Source organism: Ranitomeya imitator, chromosome 6 (genome assembly GCF_032444005.1).
Source record: "Ranitomeya imitator isolate aRanImi1 chromosome 6, aRanImi1.pri, whole genome shotgun sequence".
Classification (NCBI taxonomy): domain Eukaryota; kingdom Metazoa; phylum Chordata; class Amphibia; order Anura; family Dendrobatidae; genus Ranitomeya; species Ranitomeya imitator.
In genome coordinates this window covers 452,519,877-452,538,950 of record NC_091287.1, presented here as the reverse complement: position 1 = coordinate 452,538,950, position 19,074 = coordinate 452,519,877, and the positions used below count along the sequence as shown (strand labels likewise).

The 19,074-nt window shown below is 42.8% G+C and overlaps 1 protein-coding gene across 1 annotated transcript in view; it reads left to right on the top strand.

Annotated features, from left to right (window-relative positions):
• PREX2 (phosphatidylinositol-3,4,5-trisphosphate dependent Rac exchange factor 2) overlaps positions 1–19,074 on the top strand; it is a 762,305-nt gene that overhangs the window by 580,286 nt on the left and 162,945 nt on the right. The window contains exons 32-33 of the mRNA XM_069731466.1: positions 9,757–9,974; positions 14,455–14,557. Of these exons, the coding sequence (XP_069587567.1) occupies positions 9,757–9,974; positions 14,455–14,557 (321 nt within the window). The remainder of the gene's footprint in view (positions 1–9,756; positions 9,975–14,454; positions 14,558–19,074) is intronic.

The window sequence follows — 19,074 nt, the reverse complement described above, 5'->3', positions numbered from 1 at the left end:
TAGTGTTAAATTTCATTATTTACCATTATGTAATGATTACAATTAAACTTTCATATATTATAGATTCATTATCCACCAACTGAAATTTGTCAGGTCTTTTATTGTTTTAATACTGATGATTTTGGCATACAACTCCTGATAACCCAAAAAACCTGTCTCAATAAATTAGCATATTTCACCCATCCAATCAAATAAAAGTGTTTTTTAATAACAAACAAAAAAAACAACAAATAATAATGTTCAGTTATGCACTCAATACTTGGTCGGGAATCCTTTGGCAGAAATGACTGCTTCAATGCGGCGTGGCATGGAGGTAATCAGCCTGTGACACTGCTGAGATGTTATGGAGGCCCAGGATGCTTCAATAGGGGCCTTAAGCTCATCCAGAGTGTTGGGTCTTGCGTCTCTCAACTTTCTCTTCACAATATCCCACAGATTCTCTATGGGGTTCAGGTCAGGAGAGTTGGCAGGCCAATTGAGCACAGTAATACCATGGTCAGTAAACCATTTACCAGTGGTTTTGGCACTGTGAGCAGGTGCCAGGTCGTGCTGAAAAATGAAATCTTCATCTCCATAAAGCATTTCAGCCGATGGAAGCATGAAGTGCTCCAAAATCTCCTGATAGCTAGCTGCATTGACCCTGCCCTTGATGAAACACAGTGGACCAACACCAGCAGCTGACATGGCACCCCACACCATCACTGACTGTGGGTACTTGACACTGGACTTCAGGCATTTTGGCATTTCCTTCTCCCCAGTCTTCCTCCAGACTCTGGCACCTTGATTTCCGAATGACATGCAAAATTTGCTTTCATCAGAAAAAAGTACTTGGGACCACTTAGCAACAGTCCAGTGCTGCTTCTCTGTAGCCCAGGTCAGGTGCCTCTGCCGCTGTTTATGGTTCAAAAGTGGCTTTACCTGGGGAATGCGGCACCTGTAGCCCATTTCCTGCACACGCCTGTGCACGGTGGCTCTGGATGTTTCCACACCAGACTCAGTCCACTGCTTCCTCAGGTTCCCCAAGGTCTGGAATCGGTCCTTCTCCACAATCTTCCTCAGGGTCCGGTCTCCTCTTCTCGTTGTACAGCGTTTTCTGCCACATTGTTTCCTTCCAACAGACTTACCATTGAGGTGCCTTGATACAGCACTCTGGGAACAGCCTATTTGTTGAGAAATTTCTTTCTGGGTCTTACCCTCTTGCTTGAGGGTGTCAATGATGGCCTTCTTGACATCTGTCAGGTCGCTAGTCTTACCCATGATGGGGGTTTTGAGTAATGAACCAGGCAGGGAGTTTATAAAAGCCTCAGGTATCTTTTGCATGTGTTTAGAGTTAATTAGTTGATTCAGAAGATTAGGGTAATAGGTCGTTTAGAGAACCTTTTCTTGATATGCTAATTTATTGAGACAGGTTTTTTGGGTTATCAGGAGTTGTATGCCAAAATCATCAGTATTAAAACAATAAAAGACCTGACAAATTTCAGTTGGTGGATAATGAATCTATAATATATGAAAGTTTAATTGTAATCATTACATTATGGTAAATAATGAAATTTAACACTATATGCTAATTTTTTTAGAAGGACCTGTATGTCTGATTCTTGATGTTGGTGTATCATTTGGTTGTAATCTGAAATGCTGTCAATTTGCATTAAGGCTAATAACTGTGATGAACCTATCCTCTGCAGCAGAGGTAATTTCATTTCCTATGGCAGCCCTCATAAAAGCCAGCCTCATCATAGCCATTGATGATTTTCATGACTGCTCTTGAGGATAACTGTTATGACCTGGTGGTCAGGACAATAATGGACCTGGTGGTTAAGAGCACACGGAATGACCTGATAGTTACAAATAAAATAGGACGAGTTCTGAGACGTGGGAACTCTGCTGACCGCAATCCCTAATCCTATCACACACAATAGAAATAGCCGTGGAGTGCTCCTGACGCTCCCTAGGCGCCTCGTCACAGCCTAAGTAACTAGCTAGCCCTAAAGATAGAAAAATAAGCCTACCTTGCCTCAGAGAAATTCCCCAAAGGAAAAGGCAGCCCCCCACATATAATGACTGTGAGTAAAGATGAAAATTACAAGCACAGAGATGAAATAGATTTAGCAAAGTGAGGCCCGACTTACTGAATAGACAGAGGATAGGAAAGGTAGCTTTGCGGTCAGCACAAAAAACTACAAAAAGACCACGCAGAGGGCGCAAAAAGACCCTCCGCACCGACTCACGGTGCGGAGGCGCTCCCTCTGCGTCCCAGAGCTTCCAGCAAGCAAGACAACAATCAAAATAGCAAGCCGGACTGAAAAATAGCAAACCAGAGATAAACAAGCAGGAACTTAGCTTCTGCTGGGAAGACAGGTCACAAGAACGATCCAGGAGTGAACTAGACCAATACTGGAACATTGACAGGTGGCATGGAGCAAAGATCTAGGTGGAGTTAAATAGAGCAGCCAGCTAATGAATTAACCTCGTCACCTGTGGAAGGAACCTCAGAAGCCGCAGCCCCACTCACAACCACCAGAGGAAGCCCATGGACAGAACCAGCCGAAGTACCATTCATGACCACAGGAGGGAGCTTGACAACAGAATTCACAACAGTACCTCCCCCTTGAGGAGGGGTCACCAAACCCTCACCAGAGCCCCCAAGCCGACCAGGACGAGCCAAATGAAAGGCACGAACCAGATCGGCAGCATGAACATCGGAGGCAAAGACCCAGGAATTATCTTCCTGACCATAACCCTTCCACTTGACCAGGTACTGGAGTTTCCGTCTCGAAATACGAGAATCCAAAATCTTCTCCACCACATACTCCAACTCCCCCTCAACCAACACCGGGGCAGGCAGATCAACGGATGGAACCACAGGCGCCACGTATCTCCGCAACAATGACCTATGAAATACATTATGGATGACAAAAGAAGCTGGAAGGGTCAAATGAAACGACACAGGATTGAGAACCTCAGAAATCTTATACGGACCAATGAAACGAGGCTTAAACTTAGGAGAGGAAACCTTCATAGGAACATAACGAGACGACAACCAAACCAAATACCCAATGTGAAGTCGGGGACCGACACAGTGCCGGCGGTTAGCGAAACGCTAAGCCTTCTCCTGGGACAATGTCAAATTGTCCACCACATGAGTCCAAATCTGCTGCAACCTATCCACCACAGTATCTACACCAGGACAGTCCGAAGACTCAACCTGCCCTGAAGAGAAACGAGGATGGAAACCAGAATTGCAGAAAAACGGCGAAACCAAAGTAGCCGAGCTGGCCCGATTATTAAGGGCGAACTCAGCCAAAGGCAAAAAGGACACCCAATCATCCTGATCAGCAGAAACAAAGCATCTCAGATATGTTTCCAAAGTCTGATTAGTTCGTTCGGTTTGGCCATTTGTCTGAGGATGGAAAGCCGAGGAAAAAGACAAATCAATGCCCATCCTAGCACAAAAGGCTCGCCAATACCTCGAAACAAACTGGGAACCTCTGTCCGAAACGATGTTCTCCTGGATGCCATGTAAACGAACCACATGCTGGAAAAACAATGGCACCAAATCAGAGGAGGAAGGCAATTTAGACAAGGGTACCAAATGGACCATCTTAGAGAAGCGATCACAAACCACCCAAATGACCGACATCTTTTGAGAGACAGGGAGATCCGAAATAAAATCCATAGAGATATGCGTCCAGGGCCTCTTCGGGACCGGCAAGGGAAAAAGCAACCCACTGGCACGAGAACAGCAGGGCTTAGCCCGAGCACAAGTCCCACAGGACTGCACAAAAGAACGCACATCCCGCGACAAAGACGGCCACCAAAAGGATCTAGCCACCAAATCTCTGGTATCAAAGATTCCCGGATGACCAGCCAACACCGAACAATGAACCTCAGAGATAACTCTACTAGTCCATTTATCAGGGACAAACAGTTTCTCCGCTGGGCAACGGTCAGGTCTATCAGCCTGAAATTTTTGCAGCACCCGCCGCAAATCAGGGGAGATGGCAGACAAAATTACCCCCTCTTTGAGAATATCCGCCGGCTCAGGAACACCCGGAGAGTCGGGCACAAAACTCCTTGACAGGGCATCAGCCTTCACATTCTTAGAGCCTGGAAGGTACGAAACCACAAAATCAAAACGGGAGAAAAATAGCGACCAAAGAGCCTGTCTAGGATTCAACCGTTTGGCAGACTCGAGATAAGTCAAATTCTTGTGATCCGTCAAGACCACTACGCGATGCTTGGCTCCTTCAAGCCAATGATGCCACTCCTCGAATGCCCACTTCATGGCCAACAACTCTCGATTGCCAACATCATAATTGCGCTCAGCAGTCGAAAACTTTCTAGAAAAGAAGGCACATGGTTTCATCACCGAGCCATCAGAACTTCTTTGCGACAAAACAGCCCCTGCTCCAATCTCAGAAGCATCAACCTCAACCTGAAACGGAAGCGAAACATCTGGCTGGCACAACACAGGGGCAGAAAAAAAACGACGCTTCAACTCCTGAAAAGCTTCCACAGCTGCAGAAGACCAATTGACCACATCAGCACCCTTCTTGGTCAAATCAGTCAACGGTTTAGCAACACTAGAAAAATTACTGATGAAGCGACGATAAAAATTAGCAAAGCCCAGGAACTTTTGCAGACTCTTCACAGATGTCGGCTGAGGCTAATCATAAATGGCCTGAACTTTAACAGGGTCCATCTCGATAGTAGAAGGGGAAAAAATTAAACCCAAAAATGAAACCTTCTGAACTCCAAAGAGACACTTTGACCCCTTCACAAACAAAGAATTCGCACAAAGGACCTGGAACACCATTCTGACCTGCTTCACGTGAGACTCCCAATCATCCGAGAAGACCAAAATATCATCCAAATATACAATCAGGAATTTATCCAGGTACTATCGGAAGATGTCATGCATAAAGGACTGAAATACTGATGGAGCATTGGAAAGCCCGAATGGCATAACCAGGTACTCAAAATGGCCCTCGGGCGTATTAAATGCTGTTTTCCATTCATCGCCCTGTTTAATACGCACAAGATTATACGCACCATGAAGATCTATCTTGGTGAACCAACTAGCCCCCTTAATCCGAGCAAATAAATCAGACAGCAGCGGCAAAGGGTACTGAAATTTGACTGTGATCTTATTAAGAAGGCGGTAATCAATACAAGGTCTCAAAGAACCATCCTTCTTGGCCACAAAAAAGAACCCCGCTCCCAATGCTGACGACGACGGGCGAATATGACCCTTCTCCAAGGATTCCTTTACATAACTCCGCATAGCGGCGTTCTCTGGCACAGATAAATTGAACAGTTGGCCCTTAGGAAACTTACTACCAGGAATCAAATTGATAGCACAGTCGCAATCCCTATGAGGAGGTAGGGCACTGGATTTGGGCTCATCAAATACATCCCGGTAATCCGACAAAAACTCCGGGACTTCAAAAGGGGTGGATGATGAAATAGACACAAATGGAACATCACCATGTACTCCCTGACAACTCCAGCTGGACACAGACATAGATTTCCAATCCAACACTGGATTATGGACCTGTAGCCATGGCAACCCCAAAACGACCACATCATGCAGATTATGCAACACCAAAAAATGAATATCCTCCTGATGTGCAGGAGCCATGCACATGGTCAATTGGGTCCAGTACTGAGGCTTATTCTTGGCCAAAGGCGTAGCATCAATTCCTCTCAATGGAATAGGATACTGCAAGGGCTCCAAGAAAAAACCACAGCGCCTAGCAAACTCCAAGTCCATCAAATTCAGGGCAGTGCCTGAATCCACAAATGACATAACAGAATAGGATGACAAAGAGCAGATCAGAGTAACGGACAAAAGAAATTTCGACTGTACCGTACCAATGGTGGCAGACCTAGCGAAACGCTTAGTGCACTTAGGACAATCGGAGATAGCATGAGTGGAATCACCACAGTAAAAACACAGTCCATTCCGACATCTGTGTTCTTGCCGTTCAGCTCTGGTCAAAGTCCTATCACATTGCATAGGCTCAGGTCTATGCTCAGATAATACCGCCAAATGGTGCACAGCTTTACGCTCACATAAGCGTCGATCGATCTGAATGGCCAAAGACATAGACTCATTCAGACCAGCAGGCATGGGAAATCCCACCATGACATCCTTAAGGGCTTAAGAGAGACCCTTTCTGAAAATTGCTGCCAGCGCACATTCATTCCACTGAGTGAGTACAGACCACTTCCTAAACTTCTGACAATATATCTCTACCTCATCCTGACCCTGACACAGAGCCAGCAAGATTTTCTCTGCCTGATCCACTGAATTAGGTTCATCATAAAGCAACCCGAGCGCCAGAAAAAACGCATCAACATCACGCAATGCCGGATCTCCTGGCGCAAGGGAAAATGCCCAGAGGGTCGCCACGTAACAAAGAAATAATGATTTTCACTTGTTGAACAGGGTCACCTGAGGAGCGAGGTTTCAAAGCAAGAAACAATTTACAATTATTTTTGAAATTCAGAAACTTAGATCTATCCCCAAAAAACAAATCAGGAATTGGAATCCTAGGCTCTAACATTGGATTCTAAACCACAAAATCTTGAATGTTTTGTACCCTTGCAGTGAGATTATCCATACAAGAGGACAGACCTTGAATGTCCATATCTACACCTGTATCCTGAACCACCCAGAGGTAAAGGGGAAAAGAGAGACAAAACACACTGCAAAGAAAAAAAAAATGGTCTTAGAACTTTTCTTATCCCTATATTGAGATGCATTAGTACTTTGGGCCACCTGTACTGTTATGACCTGGTGGTCAGGACAATAATGGACCTGGTGGTTAAGAGCACACGGAATGACCTGATAGTTACTAATAAAATAGGACGAGCTCTGAGACGTGGGAACTCTGCTGACCGCAATCCCTAATCCTATCACACACACTAGAAATAGCCGTGGAGCGCTCCTGATGCTCCCTAGGCGCCTCGTCACAGCCTAAGGAACTAGCTAGCCCTAAAGATAGAAAAATAAGCCTACCTTGCCTCAGAGAAATTCCCCAAAGGAAAAGGCAGCCCCCCACATATAATGACTGTGAGTAAAGATGAAAATTACAAACACAGAGATGAAATAGATTTAGCAAAGTGAGGCCCGACTTACTGAACAGACAGAGGATAGGAAAGGTAGCTTTGCGGTCAGCACAAAAAACTAGAAAAAGACCACGCAGAGGGCGCAAAAAGACCCTCCGCACCGACTCACTGTGCGGAGGCGCTCCCTCTGCGTCCCAGAGCTTCCAGCAAGCAAGACAACAATCAAAATAGCAAGCTGGACAGAAAAATAGCAAACCAGAGATAAACAAGCAGGAACTTAGCTTCTGCTGGGAAGACAGGTCACAAGAACGATCCAGGAGTGAACTAGACCAATACTGGAACATTGACAGGTGGCATGGAGCAAAGATCTAGGTGGAGTTAAATAGAGCAGCCAGCTAATGAATTAACCTCGTCACCTGTGGAAGGAACCTCAGAAGCCGCAGCCCCACTCACAACCACCAGAGGAAGCCCATGGACAGAACCAGCCGAAGTACCATTCATGACCACAGGAGGGAGCTTGACAACAGAATTCACAACAGATAACTTCAAGTGTTCTGGATATATATATATATATATATATATATATATATATATATATATATATATATATATATATATTTATATTTAATTTGTGGTTTTGCTTCTTTAAGTATGAATCTACAATGTTCAACAAGTTAACTGCTGCATGAATAGATGGGTCCAAACCTTTGAGAATTCAGTAATATGCATAAAAAATATTCTACATGGGTAACAGATCAGTTTCTAGCACACAAAGTGCCCTGTACTATAGCCTAAACACATTGAATCATGGGACCATATTTAAAATCGACATTGGCACATCATTTATGAATAAAATGTATCCCTTTACAGACTAAAGTACATACTGTAAAAACTGAATTAGTGTGAGTGCTTTAATATACTTACCTACTGCTGCTCTCTCCGGTTTCCAGCGCCGTTCTGCTCCTCTTCTCATTGACGTCACTGCAATTCAGACACCCAAGATCGCTCTATTATCTATGTGTCAGCAGAAAGCCTCTTTTACAATGTAAGCAATGGAGCCTCATCCTGACACTCCAGAGACTTACACGGCAAAAGCCACCTCCAGGTCACGCAATGTAACTCGGAGACGTCATAGAGCAGAGGAGCGGATCGGGGCTGGATCACCAGTAGGTGAGTAAATTAAAACACTCACACTACACTACACACCATACACATATACACACATTTAATGAAAAAAAATATTAACTTCCAACAGAATAAGAACAAGGAAAACTACTGTATAAACAGGTGTGTCCAAACTTTTGACTAGCACTATATATGAATTGTACTATACAGTATATACGGTATTATAGATAGAACCTACGTAACTGGCCAAATCCAAAGAGCTTCCAAAAAACACAAAATTCTATTTGGTGTCAATGATAATTGCTCTCCACACAAGAAACAGCCACTCCTATTACCATAATAATTCAAAATAAATGTTATTATGCACATTTAATAAGCACAATAAAAAAAGTGGAAAAGGAACACTCCACACAAGATCATCTAAAAGGGTAAGTGATCCATATATACAATTTTATATGCATTATAAAGATGGATTAAATTCTATATGGATTATATATACTGTACATTTACAATGTCTCTGTATGCACAAAACAATCATACAATATAAGCCGTCTCACATGTTCATCGATTCAGATAAATCACATTTTAAAGTGCATAATGCAAGGTAAGCAAAACTGATACTGAAAATACCAAGTGCATTTATAAAAAAAAATTGCATACATAAAGTATGATTAAATATATTAGGCCATAAGTGCTTAATTCATTATATTATGAGACATTGCAGGATTACTTCTTATAAAGTGTAATATTTTAGACCATATAAGGAAATGGTGATATTTATTAGACTAATGCCCTACTGCTGTCTACGTATGTTTCGCCTCTGCTTCCTCAAGGATCCGCCCCTTGAGGAAGCAGAGTGACATTTCCTGTTCTTTTCAGCAGCCACATCAGCAATAGACCGAGTCTGACTCATTCATTTCTATAGTAGAGATTTCTAGGCATGATCGGATATGGGCAAAGATTATTGTTGTTAAAATTATTCTGTCTGCAGGTTTTTGCTATGTACTCTAAGAGCAGCACGATGTAAGGGATGAGACCTTGAGTCCAGTGATGTGTCACTTACTAGGTTGTATATTGCTGTTTCAATACAATCAGTGTTTTATCAACAGGAGATTATCGCTACAGGACAAACCACCTTGTGCCTCTTGGTCCTACTGCCATTGATTAGCAGCTTTCTGTCCATGTACAGTATACACAGAAATCTGCCAATCAGTGGTGTGAATGTGGTAACACAGGTCTCCGCATTCTGAGAACTAACAGATCTGCAGCAGAGAAATCTGTGATTGAAACAAAATGACAGCAAGCAACTCAGCAAGTGACACATCACTGGAAGCAGGGACTCTGCCCCTACATCATGCTGTTCTCATACTGAAGCACACAACTCTTTTTAATGTACGGTAGTTGGTAATATGGAAAACTGCAAACATTTTTATTTTTTATATATATATATTTTACATAAAAATATGATTTAAGCATTAGATCATTTTCTGATGACACATTCCCTTTATTGAAAGTCGTGTGATTTATTACAGATTTTTCTTGCGTTTGTCTCTGCAGATAGTGAAGTACAGCTGAGGAGAGATATGGTGTTTTGTCAGAGTATAGTGGCCGCCATCTGCGCCTTCTCTGAACAGCTTATGGCTGCATTAAATCACATGTATGACAGCAACCGAGAGTATGAAGTGGAAACACAGGAAGCCAGTAGAAGATGGCTGGAGCAGATTGCTAATGCCGGGGTTCTTCTCCACTTCCAGTCTCTTCTCTCCCCAAATATGGTAATGGTGGATATTACTTCCCTGTGTGTTACTAATAACTGGATGCTGTTACTGAAGGGGCTTTACAGGAATTAAATATTGATGATTTCCAAAATTATAGTAAAGTCCAAGTCCAGGAACCATCGTCAGTCAGCAGAGTGGAAGAACCTTTTATGGATAAGCCATTAAAATTTGACTGGTGGGAGGCATTTGAGCAAAATAAGGCTACTTTCACACTAGCGTTGTTTTCAATACGTCGCAATGCGTTGTTTAGGGGAAAAAATGCATCCTGCAAAGTTGTTTGCAGGATGCGTTTTTGCCCCATAGAGTAACATTACCGACGCATTGCGACGTATTGACAAATGTCGCAAACTGTCATGCGACGGTTGCGCCGTGTTTTGGCGGACCGCCGGGAGCAAAAAATGTTAAATGTAACGGTTTTTGCTGCCGACGGACCGCTTTTTCCAACCGCGCATGCGCGGTCGGAACTCCGCCCCCACCTCCCCGCACCTCACAATGGGGCAGCGGATGCGCCGGAGAAATGCATCCGCTGCCTACGCTGTGCGGCGCATCAAACGCTAGCGTCGGAATCTAGGCCCTACGCATTGCGACGGGCCGAATCCGACGCTAGTGTGAAAGTAGCCTTAAGGGGTGCTCCTTCCCCATTTTTTTGCACAGGCACATTAGATTGAATATGGTGGATGTGAATCTGATAGTGTTGCTCAAATTTTTTAGAATAAAGCTAACACAGCTGCAGCACAAGGCACAACGGTAGGTATGGTGCTGTATCTGTGTAAACAAGTTGGTCAGAACTTCTATAATCACATTGTATGGTCATCAATACTTTGAGATGCTTTTCCCAGAATGGACGCGAATCACCATCTCATATGCTCAAATACTGCACCATTCAAATACACAAGACCCCCATTCTTATGATCGGTGCGCGGTGCAGCAGTGGTGGGACCCTGAGCAATCAGTGAAATATCAAGTGTAGGGTTCTACTATCTCTAGGACCAGAAACCCCTTTAAGTTTGTTTTGGAAAGATTTGCTGTACAAACGGAGAGCATTATGGGTATTCCTGACTCAGTAAATGGAGGCTTATCAATAGGAAATGCAATCGATTAAGGCCATGTTCACACAGTGCATTTTTTACCGCGGAAACGCAGCGGTTTTGCCGCTGCGGTTCCGCAGCTGTTTTCCATGCAGGGTACAGTACACTGTACCCTATGGAAAACAGGACCCACTGTGCACATGGTCCTGAATTGAAAAAAAAAAACCGCACTGATTAGCTGCGGTAAAAAAGAAGTACCATGTCACTTCTTTTTGTAAAACAGCAGCGGTTCTGCACCCATAGACCTCCATTGTGAGGTCAAACCCGCAGTAAAACCCGCAGATCAAAAATAGATCTGCGGGTTTTATTGCGGTTCGTGGTGCAGAACCGCTGCAGCAGGAAGTGCGGGGAAGCGAGCGGAAGTGCGTGGGTGGAGTGTGGCTGCCCCGATCCCACCCCCCCATGCTCCGATGCCCCTCCCCCGTGCTCCGATGTCACCCCCCCGTGCTCCGATGCCCCCCCCCGTGCTCCGATGCCCCCCCCCGTGCCCTAATCTCCCCCCCTTATACTTACCCGGCCTCCCGGTGTCCGGCCGGCCGTCTTCTCCCTGGGCGCCGCCATCTTGCAAAATGGCGGGCGCATGCGCAGTGCGCCCGCCGAATCTGCCGGCCGGCAGATTCGTTACAAAGTGCATTTTGATCACTGAGATATCTCAGTGATCAAAATAAAAAAAATAGTAAATGACCCCCCCCCCCTTTGTCACCCCCATAGGTAGGGACAATAAAAAAATATTTTTATTTTTTTTTTCACTAAGGTTAGAATAGGGTTAGGGGTAGGGTTAGGGTTAGGGGTAGGGGTAGGGTTAGGGGTAGGGTTAGGGTTAGGGTTAGGGGTAGGATTAGGGTATTTTCAGCCATTTTAACCCTAAAAAAATTCCTAGAAAACACACAGACTCTGGCTAGAAAACTGCATCAAAAAACGCATCAAAAAACGCATCAAAAAAGGACCAAAAAAGGACCAAAAAAAGGACCTGCGTTTTCTGCCAAGAGCTGCAGTTTTTTAAAAAACAGTCCTGAAAAAAAAAGGATGGAAATCAGGAACGTGTGAACATACCCTAAAGGGGCTTTTTATTTACTCACACTCCTCGGGTCCAGGGTCGACTCTGCCACGTTCTTCCTGTTGTGTGTTGTTGTCTACAGCCCTGAGTCACATTGATAGCGCTGCAGCCAATCAGTGAGCTCAGCAGCGCTTCCTGAGCAGACGGCATGAGCTGCTGAACTCACTGATTGGCTGCAGCGCTATCAATATGATGTCAGTGCTGCAGATAATAACAGGAAACGGATGCAGCAATGGAGAGTCAGCACCGGGCCCGGATTAGTAGAGCAAAGTGCGTTTTATTTATTTTTTTTACACAAACTGCTCCTGGGGACAAGGGTTTTCTGAAAATGCAAACGCCTTTAATGTTTGGTAGAAATCCAACCTCCTGGACTGCATGATGTTGTTCCCAACCATCTACTGCAGCGCTGCTTTATTCAAGTGAATGGGACTGGCTGTAGATCTCAGCAAAGCTGACTAGCTGGGAGCTCTGTGCTATAGGGAGGAACTGTGAGGAAGACAAAGCCCCGAGGACCGATAATAATAATAATAATAATAATTTTATTTATACAACGCCAACATATTTCGCAGCACTTTTCAATTTAGCGAGGACATGTGCATACATTAATGACAATACAAAGTAAGTCATAGCTCAGCAGTTGTAGGAGGGAGGGCCCTACTTGTAAGCTTCCAATCTATGAGCAAACAGGGGGAACACAATATATAGATTGTTCTTGTTACGTGCCGTCCTGCCATCATTATAATAAATAGGGGTTTTCATATAAGGCTACATGATCCGGTCACCAGCCAGGATCTAAGTGGTTACCAAGTGCTATTGGGCGCATGGCGGACGTGGAGACAGAAGAGTAGAAGGACCATATTCTGAGGAGTATTTACAGAGGGGACAGGGGAGATTAGTGAAGTGAGGTGGTAGGCCTGTCTAAAGAGGTGTGCTTTAAATACACTCTTAAAAATATGGGGGCTGGGATAGTGCATTCCAGAAAATTAGGGCAGCACGAGAGAATCTTGGGAGACAGAAGTGGGATGTTGGGATTATGCAGGATGTTAGTTTTAGATCAGTTGTAGAACTGGGAGTACGGGTAGGGTGATGGACAGAAGTGAGGGAGAAGATATAGAGCGGAGCAGAACTGTGGAGCGCTTTGTGGGTGAGAGAGATATGTTTGTATTGTACTCTGTAGCGAATAGGAATTTCATTCACAGCAAATATGGAGTTCCCATAGGTCGGATGGCCCATGATCACTAAAGTGGTTGTGCCACTATCAAAAGTACATTTTAATCAACAGATCTTGTAATAATAATAATTTCCACAATTTGATGTGTTTAAAAAACTGTTCCTGTGCTGAGATAATCTTATAAATCTTATAATCTTAAAAATGTGCCCAGTGTAATAGCTGTGTCCAACCGTGCAGGACCAGGTCGGATACACCACAGCTACTGGCCAGGGGAGGAAGCAAAAGATTAGACAGACATTACAGCACAGAATCACAGCTGACTCTTTCTTTGAGGTAAAATATTGTTTAAGAACAGGCTGGGAAATGTTTTATGATTCCCTGCGGTCCTGTCTATATTCTCTCTTTTGTTCCCCCACCACCACCCAGGAGCTGTGATATGATCAGACCATGTTCCTGTACGGTCAGACACAGCCATTACACAGGACACAGCAGGGGCACATGTATAAGATTATCTCAGCACAGGAACATTTTATTTAAACACATCCAATCGTGAAAATTATTATTAATCCAAGATCTATTACGGTAATTAAAATATACTTTTGTTTCTGACACTTCTGTTTTAAGTGATCATATACCTTAACGATACATCATCATTTACTGAGGTGGAATACTCCTTTAACACTTTTCAAGCAAAAGGGTTTTGCTACCGTTTTTCTAGATTAGGGAATATTTTTTCCCCTTAACATAATATATGATAATAGATTTTTTTTCTTTTGACTGAAATGAAATCTTTTGTTGGTTGGATTTGGCAGATGTTCTTCATAATGTTGCGAATGTTTCAACAAGCAGTTTGTAAAAAAAATGAAAGATTGATAGAAGAGCAAATAAATGACTGTTGCGTTCGATAAGAACATGTACCACTTGATACCTAATGTAGTATTCATCTTGTGTTTCATTGTTTTGGTAGCCTCCATTGTGCGTATTATGAAATGCCCTATAATGTAATATAGTTCCTCTAATCTTCACTTCCACACTGCCGTTTATTATTCTGATTGTGCTAGTGTGATTGGATTTATATTAATTCTTTATACACATTGCTGTGTGGGCGGACTATGCAGTCGTGTTTCATCTCCTGCTTCCGACGTTTCTTTTCTTCTATAGACAGATGAACAAGCTATGCTGGAGGACTCACTTGTTGCTCTGTTCGATTTGGAGAAGGTCATGTTTTACTTCAGAAAAGCAGAAAACGGGCCACAAATTGCAAGTATGTATTAAGATGAAAAATCAGTAATAGGGTATGTGCACATGTTAAAAGGATCAACCCTGCTAAGCCATCTATATGAGCATGCACATCATCGAACGTTGAAAAAAAAGTTACCTTGATATCTGCGATCTGATGTCTTGTTCCTTGAGAAATTCATGTTTTTCTTATGTGTGAATGTGCTATTCAGCCTATGTGCCGGACACTGATCTGCATGGGAATCTGCCTCCAGAGATTATTTGAAATGAAAGGGAGAATTACTCGTGTGAGATGTGAAACTAGCACAGAACTGTACAACTGAACTTTGTCACCTTACAAACACATTTTGCAGCTGCAGATGTGTCAGGTATCATCACACACAGCTCCGCAGTGAGATCAGGAGAGCAGAGAGCGGCCATTACTCAGCACACTGACAACGACCCCTACATGTAAAATAATCCCTGGGGGCAGATTCTTATGCAGATCACTGTGCATGTCATAGTGCAAAATAGCTCATTTACATATGAGAAAAAAAAATTCTATGGAATAAGACATCAGATCTCATTTATCAAGCTATCATTGTATTCAGCTGCCTGTGACCTACATGCCCATATAGATGACTTCGAAGGTTTGATCCTACTAACAGAATCCCTTTAAGTATTTGCTGCATTTTTTCCCAGCACAGTTTTGTCATGAAAATGTAAGGATTTCCTACTACCAGCAAAATTAGATTCTTGAAATATCATTCGCATATTGTTTATTTTACCTTGCAGATTTGAAGCAGCTCCAATCTCTCGCATATCAATTCTTTCAATGTTTTTGTAGTGTTTTTCACCTATTCTAATAAATGGGGGAAAAAATGCATCAAAGATGCATGTAAAAAAAAAAAAAATCATAGACAGAGCAAACACGCTGTAATAATGTACATATTTTATGCTGTGTTTTTCCTGGCAACAATTAACGTAATTACATTAATTTTTACATACATAGTAAAAGATCTAATGTTAAAAATAATTTAAAAAAATAATAAATCGTGATATTCTCACCTTCCGGCGTCCCCCGCAGCATTCCCGCTCCTCGCGATGCTCCCGGCAGCTTCCATCCTCAGCGATGCCTCACGGGAATGACCTGTGATGATGTAGCAGTCTCGCGAGACCGCTTCGTCATTACAGGTCATTGCCGCAAAGCATCACTGGGTACCAAAGCATCGCGAGGAGCGGGAACGCTGCGAGGGACGCCGGTAGTTAGAATATCACGATTTATTATTTTAATTTTTTTTTTTAACAATTATATGGTTCCCAGGGCCTGGAGGAGAGTCTCCTCTCCTCCACCCTGGGTACCAACCGCACATGATCCACTTACTTCCCACATGGTGGGCATAGCCACATGTGGAAAGTAAGCGGATCAATGCATTCCTATGTGTGCGGAATCCCCGCGATTCTACACAAAGAATGAACATGCTGCGTTTTTTTCTGGAATGCGATTCCGCCGCAGAAAAAAATGCAACAAGTACACAAAAATTGCGGATTGTATTCTAATAATAGGATGCTTAATGTATGATTTTTTTTCACGGTTTTATCACGTTTTTATAGTTTTTATAGTAAAAATCCTGAACGTGTGCACATAGCCTTATAAGTAAAAAAAACTTTTAGCATTAAAAAGTAGAGGCTTTTACTATTATTGTGAACAGTTAAGCAAGTTGAGATGAAATGATCTCTAAACAGGCTAAAATTAAAGATGGCAAATTTCCTTTGTATTTGAGGCAAAAAAAATTGAGATTTTTTTTTTTACATTTTAAAAACTACAAAAAGGAAAATTGGCCAATGCAGAAGGTTGAGCACCCTGAATGGTTAGTACCTAGTAGCTCCCCCTTTTGCAAGTGTCACAGCTTGTAAGCACTTTTTGTAGTCTTTCAATTCTTGTGTGAGGGATTTTCGTCCATTCTTCCTTGGAAAATTCTTCCAGTTCTATAAGATTCCTGGGTCGTCTTGCCTGCACTGCTATTTTGAGGTCTAACCACAGATTTTCAACGATCAGATCATGGGAATTTGAGGGCCATTGTAAAAACTTCAGTTTGTGCCTTTTGAGCTAGTCTTTTGTGGATTTTGATGTGTGTTTAGGATCATTATCCATTTGCCTTTTTAACTTCAGATTTTTTATGGATGGTGTTATGTTTGCATCAAGAATTTGTTGTAATTTCATTGAATACATTCTTCCCTCTACCCATGAAAATTTTCCTCTGTCGTTGGCTGCATCACAACCCCAAAGCATGATTGATCCACCCCCGTGCTCAATAGTTGGTGAGATGTTCTTTTCCTGAAATTTTGTGCCCCTTTTTTCTCCACGCACACATTTGATCATTATGGCCAAAAAGTTCTATTTTAACCTCATCGTTCCACAAAACTTCTTTCCAAAATGCATCAGACTTGTTTAGATGTTCTTTTTACATACTTCCACAGGAAAGGTTTTCTTCTGATAACACTTCCATAAGGTCACATTTCAGGTGTCTCTAAACAGCAGAACAATGTACTACAACTCCAGAGTCTGCTAACTCTTTCTGAAGGTCCTTTGCAGTCAAGCGGGGATTCTGATTTGCCTCTCTAGCAATCCTACGAGCAGCTCTTACTGACATTTTGCTTGGTCCAGACTTTGTTGACCTCCACCATTCCTGCTAACTGCAATTTCTTAATTACATTTTGAACTGAGGAACAGGCATCTTGCAAATGCGGCTGTTTCGCGCTAAGCAGCGCTTCCACGGGTTAATCAGATCCTCAATCCTTGACCTGTGGAAGCGCCGCTTCACGCGAAACGGCCGTCGTCAGCACTGGCTTGCACACCCCTTAACCCATTCTCCTGGCCATGATGTTTTAATTGTCCGAATAAAGCTTGGAATTTTAAAGGATCGGTGAGTGGTCTCCATTTTCTCATCTCTCTCTCTATATATATATACTGCATATACATATATATACAGTGCCTTGCGAAAGTATTCGGCCCCTTGGAAGTTTTCAACCTTTTCCCACATATCATGCTTCAAACATAAAGATACCAAATGTAAATTTTTGGTGAAGAATCCACAACAATTGGAACACAATTGTGAAGTTGAATGAAATTTATTGGTTATTTAAACTGTTTGTGGAAATTCAAAAACTGAAAAGTGGGGTGTGCAATATTATTTGGCCCCTTTACTTTCAGTGCAGCAAACTCACTCCAGAAGTTCATTGTGGATCTCTGAATGATCCAATGTTGTCTTAAATGCCTAATGATGATAAATATAATCCACCTGTGTGTAATCAAGTCTCCGTATAAGTGCACCTGCTCTCTGATAGACTCAGGGTTCTGTTTGAAGCACAGAGAGCATCATGAAGACCAAGGAACACAACAGGCAGGTCCGTGATACTGTTGTGGAGAAGTTTAAAGCTGGATTTGGATACAAAAAGATTTCCAAAACTTTAAACATCCCAAGGAGCACTGTGCAAGCGATCATATTGAAATGGAAGGAGTATCATACCACTGCAAATCTACCAAGACCCGGCCGTCCCTCTAAACTTTCATCTCAAACAAGGAGAAAACTGATCAGAGATGCAGCCAATAGGCCCATGATAACCCTGGATGAACTGTGGAGATCTACAGCTGAGGTGGGACAGTCTGTCCATAAGACAACAATCAGTCATACACTGCACAAATTTGGCCTTAATGGAAGAGTGGCAAGATGAAAGCCATGGTCAGATGAAACCAAAATCAAACTTTTTGGCAACAATGCCAAACGATATGTTTGGCGAAAAGGCAACACAGCTCATCACCCTGAACACACCATCCCCACTGTCAAACATGGTGGTGGCAGCATCATGGTTTGAGCCTGCTTTTCTTCAGCAGGGACAGGAAATATGGTTAAAATTGATGGGAAGATGGATGGAGCAAAATACAAGACGATTCTTGAACAAAACCTGTTGGTGTCTGCAAAAGACCTGAGACAGGGACGGAGATTTGTCTTCCAACAAGACAATGATCCCAAATATAAAGCAAAATCTACAATGGAATGGTTCACAAATAAACGTATCCAGGTGTTAGAATGGCCAAGTCAAAGTCCAGACCTCAATTCAATCGAGAATCTGTGGAAAGAGCTGAAAACTGCTAACAAACGATCTCCATCAAACCTCACTGAGCTCCAGCTGTTTGCCAAGGAAGAATAGGCAAGAATTTCAGTCTCTCAATGTACAAAACTGATAGAGACATACCCCAAGCGACTTGCAGCTGTAATTGCAGCAAAAGGTGGTGCAACAAAGTATTAAGTTAAAGGGGCCGAATAATATTGCACGCCCCACTTTTCAGTTTTTGAATTTCCACAAAAATTTAAAATAACCAAAAAATTTTGTTCAACTTCACAATTGTGTTCCACTTGTTGTTGATTCTTCACCAAAAATTTACATTTGGTATCTTTATGTTTGAAGCATGATATATGGGAAAAGATTGAAAAGTTCCAAGGGGCCGAATTCTTTCGCAAGGCACTGTCTATCTATTATGCACTGCAATAAAGAATAAAA